We start from the raw sequence: 18,499 nt of genomic DNA, 5'->3' as shown, positions 1-18,499 counted from the left end.
CCACAACAACAGGAGATGAATAATACATGGCATGGACTCGGTAGTACAACCAGAGGATGCGCACATCACGAGGCAAGCTGGGTGGGAAGGGTCTTGATGGTCACACAGCGTTTGTTGGTAGTGGTGTACGGGATAGACATGCACTCTTGGTTATTGGCGACCCACGATGTTTGATAGGTAATGCTATGTATGGGCAATAATGAATTGCTCAGGAACACGAAAGACGTTGGATACTTCGCTTGAATGAAAAAGTCGCTATTGCCCCAGACAACAACTTGATGGCGCCATACTGGGCAGCCTGGAGGCTTTAAAGCTTGACGGATTACCCTTTGAGGTGTTGATTTCGCAATAGAAGGATTAGTCATCATCCGTATCAAATTCCCTCCCACACTCGAACCTCGACCTCACCCACGCCTCATCCCAGAGATCCCGCCTATACTTCCCACATACCCGGTATCAACCCAGACCTCGTGATCTTCTCTTCACAACCCGTGTTAGAGACCACAGCCTGATATCTCTGGCACCCTTTGTAAGCAATCCTTCCACCTCTCCCGTATTGCCTGCAAAACGATGAATCCCATTATTGGAGCTGTCCTATTCTCCATGAGGACAAACAAAATACGCACACTGAAAATTCTGATACCCTAGAACCTCAAACATCTCTTTGCTGCGTCTGCTCGGCCCCCCCGTAGCTAATTCGCCTTATAGTGTGCAGATATACTTCTCTTACTCGACTTGCCGATTCCCTACACCCGCTGGCGCTTCCCTCGATTCTTCGGTAAGCCCTCCTTTTCCCCCCTCCACTTCCCTCCGCTCGCTATATGATGAACCCTATTATTGGAGCTGTCCTATTACCCATGAGGACGAAAATAATACGCACACTGAAAATTCTGATATCGCAATGCACCTCCTTCACGATTGCGTCCCGTCAAGATGAAAGCGCATTGTACTGATTTCTGAAAGGTTCATCTTCAGGTCTGAAGTTTACGAGCTCCATTTGAAGCGTTCCTCTACACCAACTCTCTCCAACGCTCAATTCGAACTCCTCCCCCCGCAATGTCGCTCGATCCGAGGCGGAGACCGCCTACGCAACAAGCGCAACAGCAACAACCACCCATTCCAGTTCCTCCGCCCCCTCCACCACCAGTAGCGATCGCTCCCGCTCCCGCTCCCGTCCCCACAAGTACCACACCACCCAAAACCGACGCCCTCCCAGACACATCCTTCAAACTCAAATTCTGCACCGTATGCGCCAGTAACCAGAACCGGTAGGTCCTCACCTTCCCCCTACTTCTCCTCCCAAGCAACGCCCCCCACTAACACCCCACTCCAGCTCAATGGAAGCCCACCTGCAACTCGCCTCCGCCAACCTCCCCACCATCTCTTTCGGCACCGGCTCCCTCGTCCGCCTCCCCGGTCCCACCATCGACCGTCCCAACGTCTACCACTTCAACAGCACCACCTACCGCGCCATCCACCAAGAACTGGCCGCCCAGGACCAGCGCCTCTACACTGCCAACGGCCTCCTCAACATGCTGGGCCGGAACCTAAGCATAAAGTCCTACCCCGAGCGCTTCCAGGATTGGATCCCGGGAAAGCCGAGACTGGATCATGCCGAAGATCAGGGGGCCAAGGGGACGGAGTCCGGCGTCGTGGATGTAATAATCACGTGCGAGGAGCGGTGTTTCGATGCAGTGTTGGAGGACCTACACAATAAGGGCGGGAAATTGAATAGGCCCGTACACGTCTTCAACGTCGATATCAAGGATAATCATGAAGAGGCGCTCATTGGCGGTAAGGCGATCCGCGACCTTGCGTTGACGTTGAATGAGGCTGCCGCTAAGGAGAGGGAGATCCACGGGAACGAAGGATGGAATGTTGGTGGCGGGAAGGCGAGGATGGGGTTCGATGAGAAGGTGCCGGATATTCTTGCGGAGTGGCAGCAGAGGTGGCCCAATCTGCCGGCCTTGTGGAGTTTGGCGTGGTTTTAAGGGAGGTAAAGCAGGATGGGGAAGTCTATCTGGTGTTTAGGTTTTTGTCTTTCTTTTTCCCTGTTGGGGTTTGATGCTTTATGATACATGATACCCATCATCAGCGAGGCGTTGATGTTACAACTTCGGTTCAGGAAATGGAAGGATATAACATGTTCACTCAAATGTCCTGCTTCATTGAAGTTGCCCCGTCATCGTCACATGTATATGACTGACCTGATTTTGACGAATGCACTTCCGTTCCATCTACCCTATGTCATTGCTTTTCGAGCACATATGGCTAGCTGATCAGTACTCTGTCTTGCTCATCCCGCTCACCATCATCATATCACATTGCACTTGCTGTTCAGCATCATCATTTTGGCCTCATGTACAACAACTCGAATCATTGCACACATATCGGAGTTTCGAAATGCTGCCACGATCCACCATATTACACTTGAGACATCGTCTCCCCTTATACAAGCCATAGTTAGACACACGTAACAACGCAAGAAATCCACATCATATTGAATGATTGAGAATGATACGCTGATCCTTATCGTTATCATCATCATCATCGCATCAGAGAATAAAGCGCGGCAATAACGAACATGAAATGTTTAAATCACCTTTCAAATTTTAGAATCTCTCCTGTAGCCTCTTCCTTCCTCCATGACCAAGCCAACTCCCACCAGTACAGCCTCCACCAGACACTGAACCAGGAATCTCCTCAACGGCCAATGCTATTTCGCAACAAAAGCGAAGAGGTTAAAAGTATATATCATCAGCCCACTTGCAAACGACCGAAATCCTTCTGCTTTATCCTCAGCCGCCTACAGACTCTGTCCCAGAGACGTCCTGCACGTACATTCCGCCTTGTCTCACGAGCAGGGTTACCGCCATTCGCTTCAATCATGCGGCTGATCTCCCGTTTCGCAGACGTTCGCGCACCTGGATTGCCACTGATACGGTACTGTCGCTGTGGGAGGCCAACCCGGCCCTCCAAGCTCCGACCAAATTATTCGGTTGGTGGGTTCTTCAAGGTGTTGTTGTCGGTGCTGGTGTTGAAGAAAGCGTTCTCGAGGCCATGACCTTACCAGACGCAGCAATAGCGTTTGTGCGGCGGATGTTCGTGGATGACTGTCAATCCGGAGGTTAAAACAATGCTGCCCTCTCCTCCTCTTTGATGACAGAGAATTCTAGGCGAGGTTGTAAGGCCTTCTCTTCGGCTGCATTGTCTTCATCCACTTGCTTGACATTGCTCCATCGACGAGCCAAAACCCAGGATCCCCGTTGCCTTCCAAACCATTCTGGATCTTGATGCACCTCGACGGAGGCCATCATCGTCGTCACTTCCATAGCTGAATCCACATCCAACATCCGAGTTTGTGCGGATATGGAGAGTCGGGCCCGCCGGCAGACAGACGGCCAACTCCGAACAAAGTAAAATCTTGAGCTCTTCAAAGGAAAAGAATAGACTGCAGATCAGCTTTGCGAGGAAGAGAAAGGGAAGTCGAGCGCTCGCAGAAATGGCATGTTTAAATACTCGGGATCCGCAGACGGCGGTTCTCTGAGTCGAAAGGCTATTTTGCCAACACGGTTGCTGATCGTGATGCTGTTGTTCAGCATCGCGTGTCGTATGCAGCAATATGACTGAGCCCGTCCTGCTAATGAGTTTATGTCGGTCGGCAGCAACAGCACCACATAGCTTCTCGGATATAGTTTCCAGGGCGGTAGGTTGCAGTGGCATCGAACCGAAATATGAGGCTGCAAGCATCCAGGGGAATGGTCTCGCATGTTGCATGTTCGCAGGGGGGCCAAACTGATTGACATTCGACGGGGTGTAACGGGCATCTCCGAAGGAGCGATGCGGCTGTGAGGATTGTCTCTGCTCGACCGGATTCTCAAGCTTTTGCGCGTTCCAAGCGGAGCGTTGATGATAACGAGAGAGGACAGTGCGCAACAGTGACGCTCCGCGGTGCAACCGGAGGAATCACGAACGCGATATGGAAGGATCCTGATTGATTTCGGTTTTCAACCATGAGTGTATGATATCAGACTTTGGAATGCTCATTCTGGGGAAGGTAATGATGGTGAGGTTGAGAAAAGCCGCAGTCGACATGCCAGTGAAGGACTTAATCTCAGTGGTAGGGTCAGTCAAACTTCAAGGCTAGGTTTCTTAAAACTTGCTTACCATTTCGAGGGCACAGCGCTTACATGGGTAACATGGTCTAGAGGCGTGCGATTTAGGTGTACTGTCCGGCAAACACATGAGGGAGATGGCTGCTTTTCGACGTTGAACATACTTCTGCCGCTCGCGGTTTGAAATCGACCAGACGTATATACTATCATCTCAGTGCGCACCTAGTTTTGTGGAGCTGGTTGATGATGAGAGAGTCACGGACGCAGTGCAGAGTTGGGCGGAGAGGGGAGGCAATCAGGGTTCCAAGGTTGGGTGAAGCCGACTTCGAATTCACTGAGGAAGGAGCGCCGCTCTGCTGGCCTGTCGGCGCTCGGACCTCAAACACACCGCCCACTCAAGTCTACATTGATGTTTAAGCCCAGGAAAAAGCTCAGACTATAGTCTGAAGTTACGACTCTTCGAGGGCTTCTTTGCGGTTCACTGAGGAAGGATTGATCTCATATCTTTTCCTAGGAACCAGATGTGGTCCATCAACGCCTCTGCGATACCAATGTTGAACGCCCTTAGGACCTCAAGCGCGCCTCAACTCTCCACCAACTCTACGTAAGTACTAACCCTACAGACCTTGGTGCATACTTCATTGTCTTTCTACATTCGTGCCATTATCAAACGCGCACCCTGGAGCAGCATACGAGGCGGGGTCACTCCCGCGGTACGCTGACCGGTCGGGCCCTTCTATGAGACGAGGCTGAAGTGACTCCACGCACACCCATAGCCTGGTCTCGACCGAGGGAGCGTGAACCCTGTGGAAACGGTAAAACGAGAACCTCAGAGCCTATGCGTTCAGACAAAGCTAAACACAACCTAGTTCCATTTCAAATACGCGCAATGGATGCCCTCCGCCAGCAAGCCCACAACGTTTTTTGCAATCATCGCATATTTAGCTTTAAACCCTCAGCCTCGCCCTTCGAAACTGTTCAGATCACCCAGCATTCGGAAGACCATACTAAATTCAGCCTGGATTCCGTTTCCGAGGACCAATTGCGCGAAATTTTCAACCAAAGCTCCAACAACGACGCAACACAGTCGACCTTCAAACTGCTCACAATAGTGCGTAGCGAGTACCTCGTTCTCGAAATCGGCAAAAGCCTATTTGAAGACCTGATTGAGGCGTGTGAAATTGACAAAAACTTCTATAGGCCCCTCGCATACGAACAGTATGGCTTCCAAAAGGCCCGGTCATATATCAGCGGTCCAGGATCTGGGTACGTTGATTCCTATTATTTGAACACCACATCCGCGCTTCTGCTGTGGTCATACGACAGCACACAGAGGAGGACTTGTGCTATATTCATACCAAATCACGTCGGTACAATTCCGGATAGTGCTGGAGCCAAGGAGGCGGCAATGGGAGCCCTCGAATCACAAATAGCGTTGGTCGACACACCGCATTTGATGTTGCTGGTTGGTGCCATTGTCAACGCGGCATGGCTGAGGGAATCACTTCAAAACTCGCTTTATATGACGCGCGAAATCGACAAACGGACCGAGCAAGGAATGTGGCGGGTGCCTGGCCGTAAACCCGCCGAACTTGATGAACTTGTGGAGGGAGCAAAGCTCGTCGGATACACTCTTACGCGCCTTGAGAACATGGACCGCCAGAGGCAGGTTCTCTCGGACATGCTTTCGCTTTTTACACCGGAAGGCGGATCCTGCTATAGACCAGGCGTTTCGACGGAAGAAGAGGCGGAAACCGCGCTCTGTGCGGTCAAGTCACAGATTGACCTGGAGAAGATCCAGATCGATTTCCTCCTGGCCAGACTCAGGACACAACAGTCAGTAGTAAGGTAAACCGTTACCTTGTTTATGTAGGCTTTATTTAGGACGGCAGGCGGCTGACAACATCAGTGCTATTTTAACAGTGACACAACCCACCTAAGCCCTCTCCGCTGGAACATAGAGCAGTTGCACTCTTCTTATGGTCTCTTTCGATACAAGGCCAAACATTCTAATCCCGTAGAGCCCTTTTCCGTCCGCTCCAATATTTGATAAGGAGTCGTACTCCAAAGGTCTCCTGGAGCATGCGACGTTCCTCCCATACCCCAGCTCACATCTGCTAACCCTCAATGTACAGATCTTCAACTTGATCAACCAGAAGCACACCAAAACGAGTCTCGAAACTGCCACACAGGCAAGAAACGACAGTGCTTCCATGAAGATGCTAGCCCTCATAGCGACCGTGTTTCTTCCAGGCACCTCCTTCTCAACGCTCTTCGCCGTGCCTTCTCTGCGCTGGGAAGAGTCAATTGTTATTTCCCATCGATTCTGGATATACTTGGCTTTCGTGGTACCATCCACAGTGGTGCTCCTACTTGGTTACTGGTTCGCTGTCTCTCGTTCGAAACGAGTAGCACGCTTCCGCGAGAGCCGCTATTATGACATGGAACAAGGTCCATGTGAAGTTGAAAGGTGACTCTAGTTACAGTTCATGATGTTGGATCGCGTATGTGGTCAACTAGCATAGAAAAAGGAAGATAACGATGCAGAAGCTTTGGTAGAAGTCAGTTTGATGCATCCAGTTGAGTCTAACAGTTGATATGGAGTCCTCCCAATTGCAGAGTGGCTAGGGCAATGTTAAGAGATGACATTCTTGGCAATGGCTGCGCCACACAGCCACTCCAAGGCTGACTAAGTGGCCAATCGCTAAGCGAGCACTCCCATTTTGCGAATTTCGCAGTGGGCACTTACGACTTTTCAACCACGAGCTCGCCCGCCCTCTACCGTCTCACTCTCCGTCCACCCCCTCGAAGAACTCTCAAAAACCGTCAAAATGGGTGGTGTCAGTGTCAAGGACGTCGATGCGCAGAAGTTCATCGTCGCTTATGCCGACTTCCTGAAGCGTCAGGGCAAGCTGCCCATGTGAGTACTCCCATTTGAACTACCCGATAGTTGAGCGTATGCTAACATTTTCCTGTAGTCCAGGTTCGTCTCAACCCTGCGGCTGAAATATTGCCTGAATCCCGTAACTGGGGGATAATTGTACGCTCAGCTTGCTGACCATTTGCGTTCCTTTATCTACAGGCTGGGTTGATACTGTCAAGACGTCGCGTAAGTGGCTCCCGCATAGTGCCCGTTGTGTCGGACCCGATGAATCTTACTCCTGTTTTCAGACTCCAAGGAGCTGCCTCCCCAGAACATTGACTGGTTCTACGTCCGCGCCGCCGCTGTCGCCCGCCACGTCTACATGCGCAAGACCGTTGGTGTTGGCCGTCTCCGAAAGGTCCACGGGTGCGTCAAGCCTGCACATATTGGATGAAGGTGGGGGAGATTTTTGCTGACAACCGGCCCAATAGTTCCACCAAGAACCGTGGCTCCCGGCCCTCCCACCACGTCGACGCCTCTGGCTCCGTCGACCGCAAGGTCATGCAGGCCCTTGAGAAGATTGGCGTCCTGGAACAGGACGAGGAGAAGGGTGGCCGCCGCATCACGCAGTCCGGCCAGCGGGATTTGGATCGCATTGCCCAGACAACGCTGGAGCGGGAGGAGGAGGACGAGGAGTAGATGCTGTGCTTCACTTCAGTAAAAAAAGGGATTTACGGGCTTTGCATGGGTGCGGGGCGATTTATATTAAACGGTTCACGGCTTATGGCGTTCTCACTTGACGCTGGGACATGGCCTAAGTTTTCGAAATGATATCTGGGCTTGGCCTGAACGGCAGATCACTTTTTGTCATTCGGATCGAAATGTGTTATGGAACTGATACCCCTGAAGAGGTTCCTGCATCCGTCGTGACGTGAAGAATCCGAGCATGCACTAGATGAGTCGAGTTGTCTACTGTACGCTCCAATCTAAAATCGATGTCCGCATCCACCCCACTTGCAAATTGCTCTCTTGCATGCGTCCAGTCTATACCTGCTCCAAATCAGAACCTTCCCGCCCACAACCTCCCCATCTTCCCTCCCCTTCCCATCACTTAGAACAGATCCGTCATGGCCCCATGACTAGCATCGCCCACCAACCTCGCATACTTGGCCAACACGCCCCTCGTGACGGTAGGCTTAGGAGGTCGCCAACTCCTCAACCGCTCCTGGATCTCCTCGTCACTAACATCCATATCGATCCTGTTCTTCTCCGCATCAATCGTAATCACATCCCCATCCCGCACAACCGCCACGGGTCCACCCACAGCCGCCTCGGGGCAAATATGTCCGACAATGAACCCGTGACTAGCACCGCTGTACCTCCCATCCGTAATCAGCGCCACATTCGTCAACTTGGCGCCCATGAGCGCGGCCGACGCTTTCAGCTGCTCGGGCATGCCGGGCCCGCCTTTGGGACCCTCGTAGCGCACGACGAGGACGAGGTTCTCGCCGCGGGGGATCCTCCCTTGGTTGAGGGCGGCGTCGAGTTCGTGCTCTTTGTTGAAGACGAGGGCTTTGCCTGTGAATCGTAGGCCTTCTTTGCCTGTGATCTTGGCTACAGCACCTGCAGGAGCGAGGTTGCCTCTCAGGATCTCAATGTGGCCTGTTGGTTTGATGGGGTTCGAGAGGGGGCGAATGATTTTCTGGTCTGGGGGAAGGGAAGGGTAGGGTTCGATGTTCTCGGCCAGTGTTTTGCCTGTGACGGTGGGGATGGAGCCGTCAAGGAGGCCGGCGGCGCAGAGGAATTTCATGACGGAGGGCATGCCGCCAATGTCGAAGAGATCTGCGACGAAGTATTTGCCTGAAGGGGCTAGGTCGGCGAGGAAGGGAATTTTGTTGGAGACACGCTGGAAATCGTCCAGGGTGAGGGGGACGCCGGCGGTGCCGGCCATGGCGAGAAGGTGTAGGACGGCATTCGTGGAGCCACCGAGGGCCATCATCATGACGAGGGCGTTCTCAAAGGAAGCTTTAGTGAGGAGCTTGCGGGGCGTAATGTCTTTCTCCATGCAGATACGGATGGCGGCGGCGGCTTTGGCGCATTCCCGCATTTTGGCTGGTGATTCGGCAGGTGTCGTGGATGAGTTGGGGAGGGTGAGCCCCATTGCTGTCCGGTACGGTTAGTATGGGCATCTTGACGGAATGCAAACCGCAGGATGCCGTCAGAAGACATACCTTCAATGGCAGTGCTCATCGTGTTCGCTGTGTACATGCCGCCGCAAGCCCCGGCTCCAGGGCAGGCGTGCTGCTCGATATCATCCATGATCTGGTCAGGTGTATATTTGCCCTCTTCTTTACTCTCCAGTGTCTTGTAGATGTAGGCGCCATGAGCTTCGTAGCACGTGCTGATATTGATGGGCTTCCGGAGCGTCTCGCTGTATCCCGGTTTGATGGAGCCGCCGTAGACCATGATAGAAGGGCGGTTGTGGCGTGCAAATGCCATGATGACGCCTGGCATATTCTTGTCGCAGCCGGGGATGGCGATGCAGGCATCATGATGCTGGGCGCAAGTCACGGTTTCGATACTGTCCGCAATGATTTCGCGGGTCTGAAGGGAGAAACGCATCCCTGGCAACTTAGTATGCGGTTCAAGTCATGTTGGTACGAAGAGGAAATGTCCGAAGGGAAGATAAAGAGAAGCAGGAATGTAGATTTACGTCACCTGCCTATCCATTCTTGACGACGAAAAAGGGTTAGACTGAGAGTTCGCAAATGAAAACGAACAAACCTTCTGAGCCCATGGTGATACCGTCAGAAACACCAATGGTGTTGTACTGCCAGGCCAGCATCCCATCATTCTGGATGTGCTTCTTAATCTCTTTGCCTAGCTCGAGCACTGCTCTAGTCAGCAAGGAAGAAAGAGATGGATAGGGTGGGCTTAGAGAAGGCCTCAAGTGCGAACCGGAAAAACGGAGGGCGACATACAATGCATACTGCAGAGCCGTTAGCCTTTCGCATCGGTATATTTTTACTCTTCCAGGCGCCACTCACTTGCATGGATTGCCCTCCCACCATACGCTAGCAATGCCAACATGTGGAGCTTTCTTCATTGTTTCTCTATCAGGAACACCGGCTGCATAAAGCATAGCCTGTGTGATAGTGAGTCAGCGGCTATCCAGTGGAAGATCCTCGAGGCATGTACCTGAGCTCCGGGGAAATCATGTCCATTGGTGAGAGCAGAGGAGAATTTGTTGAGAGCAGGCTTCCCGTACCTCATTGTACCATCTGGAAGCTGTCTGAAGGAGAGATATCGAGCTTCCTCGGGTTCATGCCGCTTTTCGGTATTTGCAGGATCCATAGTGCGCAGTCGGTCCTGCGCAACTGGTCGTACGTCAAAGGAAGAAAACGAAAGTCAGACTGCGCACTCGGGAAGATTGAGCAGAACAACAGGCCTTGATTAATTAGTAATGCGCTGGGTTCAGTGATTGAAGTGGAGTAAAAAAAGAGTTGTCGATCAGGTAAGCCAAATAGGGAACTGAGAAGGGCCGCTAGTTTTTGTGGCACGCCAAAGTAACAGATGGGCAGTATTAGCAGAGAAGGGACTTGGCTTAGTCGTCCTGCATTGAGAGATAGAAAGCGTCTCTGATGGCAGCGATAAAATATTCTTGTTGACCTCGGGGCTGACGACTTGGACGCGAGGGGCATGAGGGCCAGAACAAAGGGGTTCTGGTAACCCCTCCATATTGAGCTATGATTCTTAGTGCCTGATAGCGGAGGCCAACAGCCAATGTCCAGACCGACTTTATAAGCGGGTCCGGGGCGTTGAATCAGGCTCACGCGTGGTTCCTTGTATTCCCGTTTTCCAGTTCGCAACATTGAAGGCGGGCCTTGCGGTGCTCGCGTAGGGATGCCGAGCCGTTACCGGAAAAAAAAACTGGAGACATGATCCATGGCTCACCGCATCACGCAGAGACGACCATGATATGAGCTGGCGCATCGAGTGCAGGATTTTCGAGAGACGGATGGCATCAAACCTTTGCTGAGATTTCGGGCGATGCGACTGGACAATTCTTGCCGCATAGGGCAACAACATTCGGGGAAAATTGCTGCACCTAGGTTGAAATACCGGCAGTAGCTTGATGCAGTACCGCGTGGATCTGATAACGCTGTCCCTAGTTACTGGTGCCAGCCATTCTGGTGGATACCCGAATGTTTGTTGCTTGGAGAGTTCGGTGCCATTGATCAAGGAAGACAGTGGACTATTCAATCTGCTTCCTTTGGGTTACCAGTACATATCGTATGGCGTATCGCGCTTTGTGTCGGCCTTTTTGAGAGCTTGAGCACGCAAATCCGACCAAGGAGATGCAGTTGCGAGGGCCGTGCCCTCAGCTGGCATAGTCGCAAGGCATCCGAGTGGGATGGAATGAATGGATGGATATAGCACAGTTGCTCGGACTCATTCTGTATGCGACAAAGTGGTCATAGGCAGACCGGACATCGATGAATCTTGTGCGGGGAAAGGCAGTGGTTTCGATTTGGAGGGGGCTCCAGCCGGATACATGGTGGCTGGGCCTGTTAACAGTTAGTCAAGCTTCAGCAACTCCTGTCCAGAGGCCTTTCGGGTTCCCTTCAAAGCAGCGCGCTCGGAGAGGGAAGTGAAAAATGTTCACAACAATAGGGACGATGAGGAAAGAGATGAGGTCGAAATAGCGGCAGAAGCAAGCAAGCAGCGTCCACGCCAAGCACTCACGATGATGGATGAAAGAGGCTAGCCTCCCCTTGCGCCTCTTCCGCCGTTGGTCCCGCCCGCCGCAGACGCGTCCAAGAGGAGAAACGGGGGGTTCTGACTGGCCTGACATCATCCACGCCAAAACAAAGCTCCTCAATGCATCCTTTTTGATTCCTAGATACTTCACCAGGACACTACTCCGTAGATACCCATCTATCTTCCTTCTCGCAAAGATGGGCTCTGTGTAATCGCCCCTTTCTTCTCGTCTAGTCTAAGTACTTCTTGTCCCCTCCGCTGACAGCGTGCTCTTCTCTTCTTCTCCGCCGTCGAGAAGAACAATGAAGCGGTCCATACTAAACCAAGTCCCAGGCGTCGACAGGATGTTCACCACTCCGTGTCCATCGTAACCTTGACTGCTTTTACATGATTCTGCATGCCATTGCGCATACGCAGCGTCCAGCTGTCCTCGACCCAGCTCCCGATTGTTCTTCACCACACGGCCCGGCACGGTCTGCCCTTGTCCGTTACCATTGGTCCACCGCTCCTCTGAGCTCCAGACACGCAGCCATTCCACGCTCCGCGACGGCGCGCTGGCCACCGAGTATACATTCAGCCTCCTAGCCGTCTGTGCAGGATGGAGCCCAATTCGGATCGCCGCCATGGCACGTTGCCGTTTCCACAGGCCGTCGTCCTGCTGCTGACCCGTCTTGTCAGTGCTTCGAATGGAGAAGCTACGGCCTCGTCTTACACCGCACGTCCAAGTGTCTCCCATAGCGACCATATAAGTACTAGCTTCGGTGCTATTTGGAGGCGGCTGGTCTCCCTTCAGGCCAAAGGGCTAGCTGGAGACTACCGGTATATTGTTGTGGGCATGGGCTTGACAGCAGCTTGCTGCATCGCATCCGGACTCCTCTTCAAATGGACCAAGTCAAAAGACCTGAAGGGGATCCATGCCGGTGCTGAGAAACATGACGACATCTTCGGCGACGGTAAGTAGCTTCCATGTGGGCGGTGAGCATGAATTCCCACAGTCTGGGTCCAGTGCAGTCGCTTCCCCCTTTTCATGTCTACTGGAATTTCATGGCATTGTCCAGTGCTAATAATCACTTCCAGATGCCCGCTCCACAGACCCCGGCTTGCTCAAGAAGCACTCTACATTCCGTTCCTACTCCGTGCCGTCGACAGGCTTCGCCTATCCCGTGATCCGCACCTTCTACCGTCCTCATCAGCAAGAAGACAAGCTCCCAAAGACACCGAGGCCCATACCGCTACTGGTCTTTGTCCACGGCCTCGGGGGATCAAGCGCACAATTCCACTCCCTTCTCATAAGCCTGGCCAATGTTGCTCCCACCCTTGCAATCGATCTCCCGGGATGCGGTCAATCTCGCTTCGAGCCTCGAGATTGGGCTGCCTATACAATCGATGCTCTGGTTCACCTCCTTGCTGTAGCCATTGAAGCACACCGAGATCGAGAGGCGAATCAAGGGGTAGTCCTCATTGCCCATAGTATGGGATGCTCCTTGTCCGCCCTTCTAGCTTCACCAACCTCGCGGCACGCTGCACTCCTTTCCCGCCATGTCGTTGGGTTCGTCGCTCTCTGTCCCCAAGCGGAACCGCTCGATGAAAAGCACGCCGAGATGGCCAGGAAAGCGTGCTCCCTTCCTGCACCAATATTCAACCTATTCCGCAAATGGGATCGCCGCGGAGGCATCAACAGCACCAGCGTATTGCGCATGACGGGACCAGATGCGGATAAGGAGACAAGGAAGCTGCAACTCCGCTTCAATAGGCAGAGTCGGACTCCGGTGTGGCAGCGTATGATGTACGGTACTCTACCAGACCCCAAAACAGGAAAAGGAGGGCTTCCTGGCAGGGATGTCTGGGCCGGATTAGACCTGCCTGTGTACCTTGTGGCCGGCGCCGCAGATACTGTCACTCCGCCCGAGAATGTTTGCAATATCCTGAGATTCATCGGATCCCAAGGCACACTCTCCTTTACGGATATGCTCTCAGATGTTAAAAGGTCGCCAGACATGTCCTCCGCATCTCCGGATGGAAATATTTCGGATGGAACCCTCCTTGAGAAGGCCGTCGACTCGCCGTTGAATGATTCGTCTTCCGATGAATCGTCTTCTGACACCGACCAATTGACACTTCCCGAAGCGGATGCGAAGTTGCTCCAAACTCCACCCTCTGAGAAGGCCGCGCAATCTCAAAGCAGCTCAACAGCGCCCCATCCCCGCCACTCCCACCAAGAAGTCACCATCTTCCCGAAACCCGCCGGTCATTCCCTCTTCTTCGCCCCCTCAACCTCGCGCACCCTCGCCGGCCTCATCAGCAACTTCCTCTCCACCCACATCGACCCCCGCCTCTCCCTCGCCTGGCAACTGCAATACCTCACCACGGAGGGAAAGTGGGACGTCAAGAACCTGGAGAAGTGGAAGGCCGTGCAGCCCGTTTCCGCACCCATAGCGAATACCTTCCGCGCCATGAAGACGCTTCGGGAAGTCGATGAGCGGCATTGTCCTAAGCAGTTTGTCAAGGAGTATTCAGGGCAGATCCGCGCGGTGGTGGATATCAGTCATGACCAACCGGTGTATGATCCAAAGGGCTTGGAGGAGGGAGGGATCCGGTACTACAAGTTCCCTACTGTGTCGAAGCTACCACCTTCCGCGGAGGAAGCTACTGACTTCATCGCCCTCATAGAGCGCATTGAGGCGGAGAAGGCAGCAGAGGGGCAGCAAGGCCTGATTGGTATACACTGCCATTACGGCTTCAATCGCACCGGCTTCTTCCTGGTCTGCTACATGGTTGAGAAGTTGGGGATGGGGGTCGAGGAGGCGATCGCCGAGTTCAAACGCGCGAGGCCACCGGGCATCAGGCATGCCCACTTCGTCGATACGCTGCATGTGAGGTATCATTTGGGTTTGGATGGCAGGTGAAGGGTTTCGGTCGGCGTTTGGGTTTTCTACTGGGGCCAATGGGATGGGACTCAGCGTGGTGTTTTTGGCGTTTGGGTGGGGATGGGTAGAGGAAATAGGGAAGGGAGTCTAGGCGTAGGTCTCTCCGGGGATTAGGTATGGGGAAATGGGCAGTTTTAGATCTCTGGGTCGGGATATCAATGCATCTATCGTTCTGGTTCGACTACGTTTGTCAAAGAGCTGTGTAGGTGCCCTTCTTGGTTAGCAGATAGACACGAGGAGTATCCTCAAGATGCGTATAGCCGCTCATGAATGAAGGCTATGGCTGTGAATGGAAACGTCTCTACTAACGATGCAAAGTAGGGGCTCGCTTTGTATCCAGCTTGGGCGAATAGGCACCTTCACCTCTTGAAATGGGGTTTCATTGCACCTAGTGCTCTAGGTTAACTGACTTAGATGATCTAGCCAGGAGTATCCATAAAGCATTATGTAAAAGAGATGTGATAATATCGGAATAAAACTTTCAGAACTACATTCAAAATCAAAAAATGACAAGGCTTGTTTGGATAAGCCGTTTGCGATGGAAGTCCATTGTAAGAAAAAAACAGCCACTTCTAGCAATTCAAATACCTGCCCTCCAACCCGGAAAAATGAAGGCGAAGAGTCCCAGATGTTCAATTGAAACGTCGCCTCTGATAATCGGTTTCGCGTGAGGCAAATCTGGGTCCGAAGAACCACCGCTCTCCTCCAGAGCGTAGTACTGTGTACCATACCCAAGTCCATTCCCAAACCTTCGAGCCGGTAGATTAACATCCCCATAGATGAAGGGACTACGCCTTCAAATCGTGAAAGAGATCTTCATCCAACATCTCCAATCAGCATGTCCAGAACACCCACACCGCTTGCAAAGCACGGAAGACGGGGCCATATTCCTGGATCCATCGATCTCTGGAGATACAACTGGCGGCGAGGAGAGTGTATCGCGCTCCGCGAGGCTTGACTGCAAATGAAAAGAGTAGTCGTCGGCGATGGGACCAGAAATACCAGCCTTTGAATTCCACGGTGTCGGGTGCCCCATCGGACAATCGTTAGCACGTTTTCTAAAGTAAGCCCTCGTGTTGCGCCTTGGGCGCTCATTTGCGGCGCCTCCGGCAGCACTGTTGCGATCATGATCGCCGTCACGCTCTTTGGGAGCCATTTGGGCGCAAACTGCAGCGTGCTGGCTGTCTACAGGTGTTGTAGAGCTGCCGGAGGCGCCGGTGAAGTAGATGGCTTTGGACGCAAGCCATCTACTTCACGGTTGGTCGGCTTAGGATCCTAGATGTGTACCATGCCCAAGTCTAGGCAAATGGTCGGTCTCGGGGGAATCGGTTCTCTCCTTTCGCGGGCATAGAGCCCTGTGTGTACCATACCCAAGTCAAGGGTGATTGGGGTAGCGAGTGTCGCTCTCTTGTGCAATGGGCCGTGAAATAGTACAGTGTGATGGTGCTCTTGAAGTCCCATAAAAATCCGGGGCAGAGGAAGTATAACCGCATCTTCCCATGGATCATCGCTGGCAGCGATGGTCAAAATGTCGGGGAGGAATGGCATCCTCACTCGGCACTTTATACCTCCCTCACCCCAACCATTCGATACTTCAACTGCTTGATTTCCCGCATGGTGACGGTGACGATCCAATGTGTACCATTCCCAAGACATGGAGTGCGAACTCAGTCTGCTGACAGACCTCGGCCTTCTGGTGCTCGGCGGGACCCGTACATGAGTCGATCCACCTCCGACTTCTTGAGGGCGACTGTATACGTCATTCCAGGGTGGTATCCCGATATGTACCATTCCGTCACAGGCTCAGTATTCTGTACGTATGCAGAGTCGTACATGAGTCGATCCATCTCCGACTTCTTGAGGGCGACTGTATACGTCATTCCAGGGTGTGCGCCCCGATGTATACCATTCCCAAGCCATGGCGCGCAACATAGTCCCTAGCGTACATCCAGTCTTCTGTACTCGGACACTGACTGTCGCACCGAGAGTCGATCCATCTCCGACTTCTTGAGCGAGACGGATTGGTCATTCAAGGTGCGACCTGGCCCCATGGAGAAGAGCGCCTTCTGCTCCAGAGAGGCTGACTGTAGGTCATTCAAAGTGGTCGGCGGGGGTAGGTCTGCGGCGTTATCCGCTTGGTCGAACTCGACCGTCGCGATAACAGCGAAGTCGTGCCTGTGTATATAAGACGTGCAGATGCGACCTATCTCGACACCCTGAGAGATCTGCTGCAAGAAGACAGTACGCTTTGTCCTTATTGGAATCTTTGATGCGCAACTGGCGCTTGACAGCGGATGAGCGGCGGCCGCTGGAAAACGGTACCGGTGAGTTTCCAAGGCGCGTGCGAACTGTGTTTCACCTCCAGGGAGTTTGTCGTGGAGGCGGATGAAGCGCCCGTACTCGTTTCCGACTCCCTACTAGGATTCGATTGGCAAGCTCTTTGCGTTGGTGCTACCGTTTAGGATGTTCACCTGCCGCGATGTGAACAGCCTTGTGGTTCTTAACAAGGTTTCCATTGGCCCGGCGTCAAGGAGAGCAACGACGGCGGCTGTCTCCTTGCTCGAGCAGGCATGTATGTTATTAGGCGCAGTAGCCCTTTTCCACGCTCGTGGGCACAATGATGAAGACGTTGGCTTCGGTGGTGTATAGGGATTGAGAGCCGGCGTTCGGACATTGTTCAATCGGCCTACGTCTTCATAATTTAGAACCAAGAAGAGCCATAGAGAGGTATGTGAGCACTTACCTCTACTTCCTCGTTTGCCTGCTTATGTCCAGCGATGACGAGCCATGCGTGTCGTGTGGGTGAAGACTGCGTCACCATTTCCAGTGTAGCACCGCGTTGAATTCTTCCACGGTCACCATGGGCAGGCCCAATCCGCAAGTCTCTTAACAGATCAAAGAATGATGCTGTCGAAAGGAGCGGGTAGGTGGAGCGTTTTCCGAGGAGTAATGCTCTTTAGCATAGCCACGCTTCAAACAGATGCTCTGGCGGGAGGTAGGGTGGAGGTGGAGGGCGTATTGATCCACAACCCCCGCTCGTCCCGTCATAGAGAGGGCTTCTAGAATTCGAGCATGCGGTAATAGCCTCAACAATTACCGCAGTGTCGACCGTGGTAGGAACCCGTAAAAACCTGTCTTAACGCGTTATTGGAGTCTCAAAAAGAGCATCATTTGCACGCGTACCTTGTCGAATGCAAGCGTCTGAGCCACGTATGTCTTCACTCTTGTACAGTGGCCTCATTGGACGAAGCTCATGCAGTACGAGCCCCCCGAAAAGAACAAAGCTGCCTCGTTTCCCGGCGAGAGCGCGTTGGCCGATTACAAATTTGCCCAGGGAGGTGCAAAACACACCGGAGCTGAAAAGGTGTCAAAACAAAGCTCCAGTCTCAAGCCGGGAACTACTCAAGTTAGCTGTGTATCGAAGACGCCAAATCTCACCGTCATGGTCGAACAGGGAGGAGACGACGAGAACTCACGCGTGCGGTAGGATATGCAGCCCGTCAGTGAGCAGTGTCCTATTGAGGATGCAGTGGAGCTGGAGCGGCGGAAAGGCGACGAACGAGATAAAAAAGGGCCGACTCTCAGGCAGAGGAACTGACAGAGAGGCTCACTCCAGCAGCGGAAAGGCAGCAGTGGAGCAAGGGGTTACTGGAGAAAGCGGATGATGAAAGCAGAGTTTGTAGGGAGATAAACGATGAAGTCTAGACTGGGACGCGAGACGCTGAAGATGCAACGGTGGAGAAAAGAGGTGAGAAGTTGCTTCTGAGAGGAGGGGAGACTGAGGCAGCGAGGCGTTTTGCCAAGCCCACCGCTCAGTCTACAGTGACAGTGAA

General features: G+C 52.9%; 6 protein-coding genes across 6 annotated transcripts; 4 read left to right on the top strand and 2 right to left on the bottom strand.

The window, feature by feature from the left end:
• Positions 1–1,056: 1,056 nt before the first annotated feature.
• Positions 1,057–1,991, top strand: EI97DRAFT_460221 (RNA polymerase II subunit A C-terminal domain phosphatase SSU72; the record flags this gene model as incomplete). Its single annotated transcript, XM_033801091.1, has 2 exons — positions 1,057–1,268; positions 1,334–1,991. 2 exons carry the CDS (start codon positions 1,057–1,059, stop codon positions 1,989–1,991), a joined length of 870 nt encoding a protein of 289 aa, XP_033651898.1.
• A 2,552-nt stretch (positions 1,992–4,543) lies between these two features.
• Positions 4,544–6,689, top strand: EI97DRAFT_435197 (uncharacterized protein). The gene is made up of 3 exons (XM_033798805.1): positions 4,544–4,930; positions 4,985–5,958; positions 6,251–6,689. The coding sequence occupies exons 2-3, from the start codon at positions 5,005–5,007 to the stop codon at positions 6,587–6,589; spliced, it is 1,293 nt and encodes a 430-aa protein (XP_033651897.1). The 5' UTR covers positions 4,544–4,930; positions 4,985–5,004; the 3' UTR covers positions 6,590–6,689.
• Positions 6,690–6,931: 242 nt separating this feature from the next.
• On the top strand, positions 6,932–7,983 carry EI97DRAFT_402353 (40S ribosomal protein-like protein S19). Its single transcript, XM_033796484.1, has 4 exons — positions 6,932–7,035; positions 7,193–7,224; positions 7,287–7,404; positions 7,470–7,983. The coding sequence occupies exons 1-4, from the start codon at positions 6,947–6,949 to the stop codon at positions 7,675–7,677; spliced, it is 447 nt and encodes a 148-aa protein (XP_033651896.1). The 5' UTR covers positions 6,932–6,946; the 3' UTR covers positions 7,678–7,983.
• Positions 7,984–8,089: 106 nt separating this feature from the next.
• On the bottom strand, positions 8,090–10,332 carry EI97DRAFT_460218 (dihydroxy-acid dehydratase-like protein; the record flags this gene model as incomplete). Its single annotated transcript, XM_033801090.1, has 6 exons — positions 8,090–9,141; positions 9,210–9,602; positions 9,763–9,870; positions 9,960–9,967; positions 10,026–10,123; positions 10,177–10,332. 6 exons carry the CDS (start codon positions 10,330–10,332, stop codon positions 8,090–8,092), a joined length of 1,815 nt encoding a protein of 604 aa, XP_033651895.1.
• Positions 10,333–11,932: 1,600 nt separating this feature from the next.
• Positions 11,933–14,987, top strand: EI97DRAFT_402347 (uncharacterized protein). Its single transcript, XM_033796483.1, has 2 exons — positions 11,933–12,692; positions 12,817–14,987. Exons 1-2 carry the CDS (start codon positions 12,338–12,340, stop codon positions 14,643–14,645), a joined length of 2,184 nt encoding a protein of 727 aa, XP_033651894.1. The 5' UTR covers positions 11,933–12,337; the 3' UTR covers positions 14,646–14,987.
• Positions 14,988–16,333: 1,346 nt separating this feature from the next.
• EI97DRAFT_444112 (uncharacterized protein) lies at positions 16,334–16,717 on the bottom strand (the record flags this gene model as incomplete). Its single annotated transcript, XM_033799876.1, has 2 exons — positions 16,334–16,603; positions 16,649–16,717. 2 exons carry the CDS (start codon positions 16,715–16,717, stop codon positions 16,334–16,336), a joined length of 339 nt encoding a protein of 112 aa, XP_033651893.1.
• Between the last annotated feature and the right edge of the window lie 1,782 nt (positions 16,718–18,499).

This window comes from Westerdykella ornata, assembly GCF_010094085.1.
Source record: "Westerdykella ornata strain CBS 379.55 unplaced genomic scaffold EI97scaffold_20, whole genome shotgun sequence".
NCBI classification, from domain to species: domain Eukaryota; kingdom Fungi; phylum Ascomycota; class Dothideomycetes; order Pleosporales; family Sporormiaceae; genus Westerdykella; species Westerdykella ornata.
The sequence above is the reverse complement of the archived record's forward strand: the minus strand, read 5'-3'. Positions and strand labels throughout refer to the sequence as shown.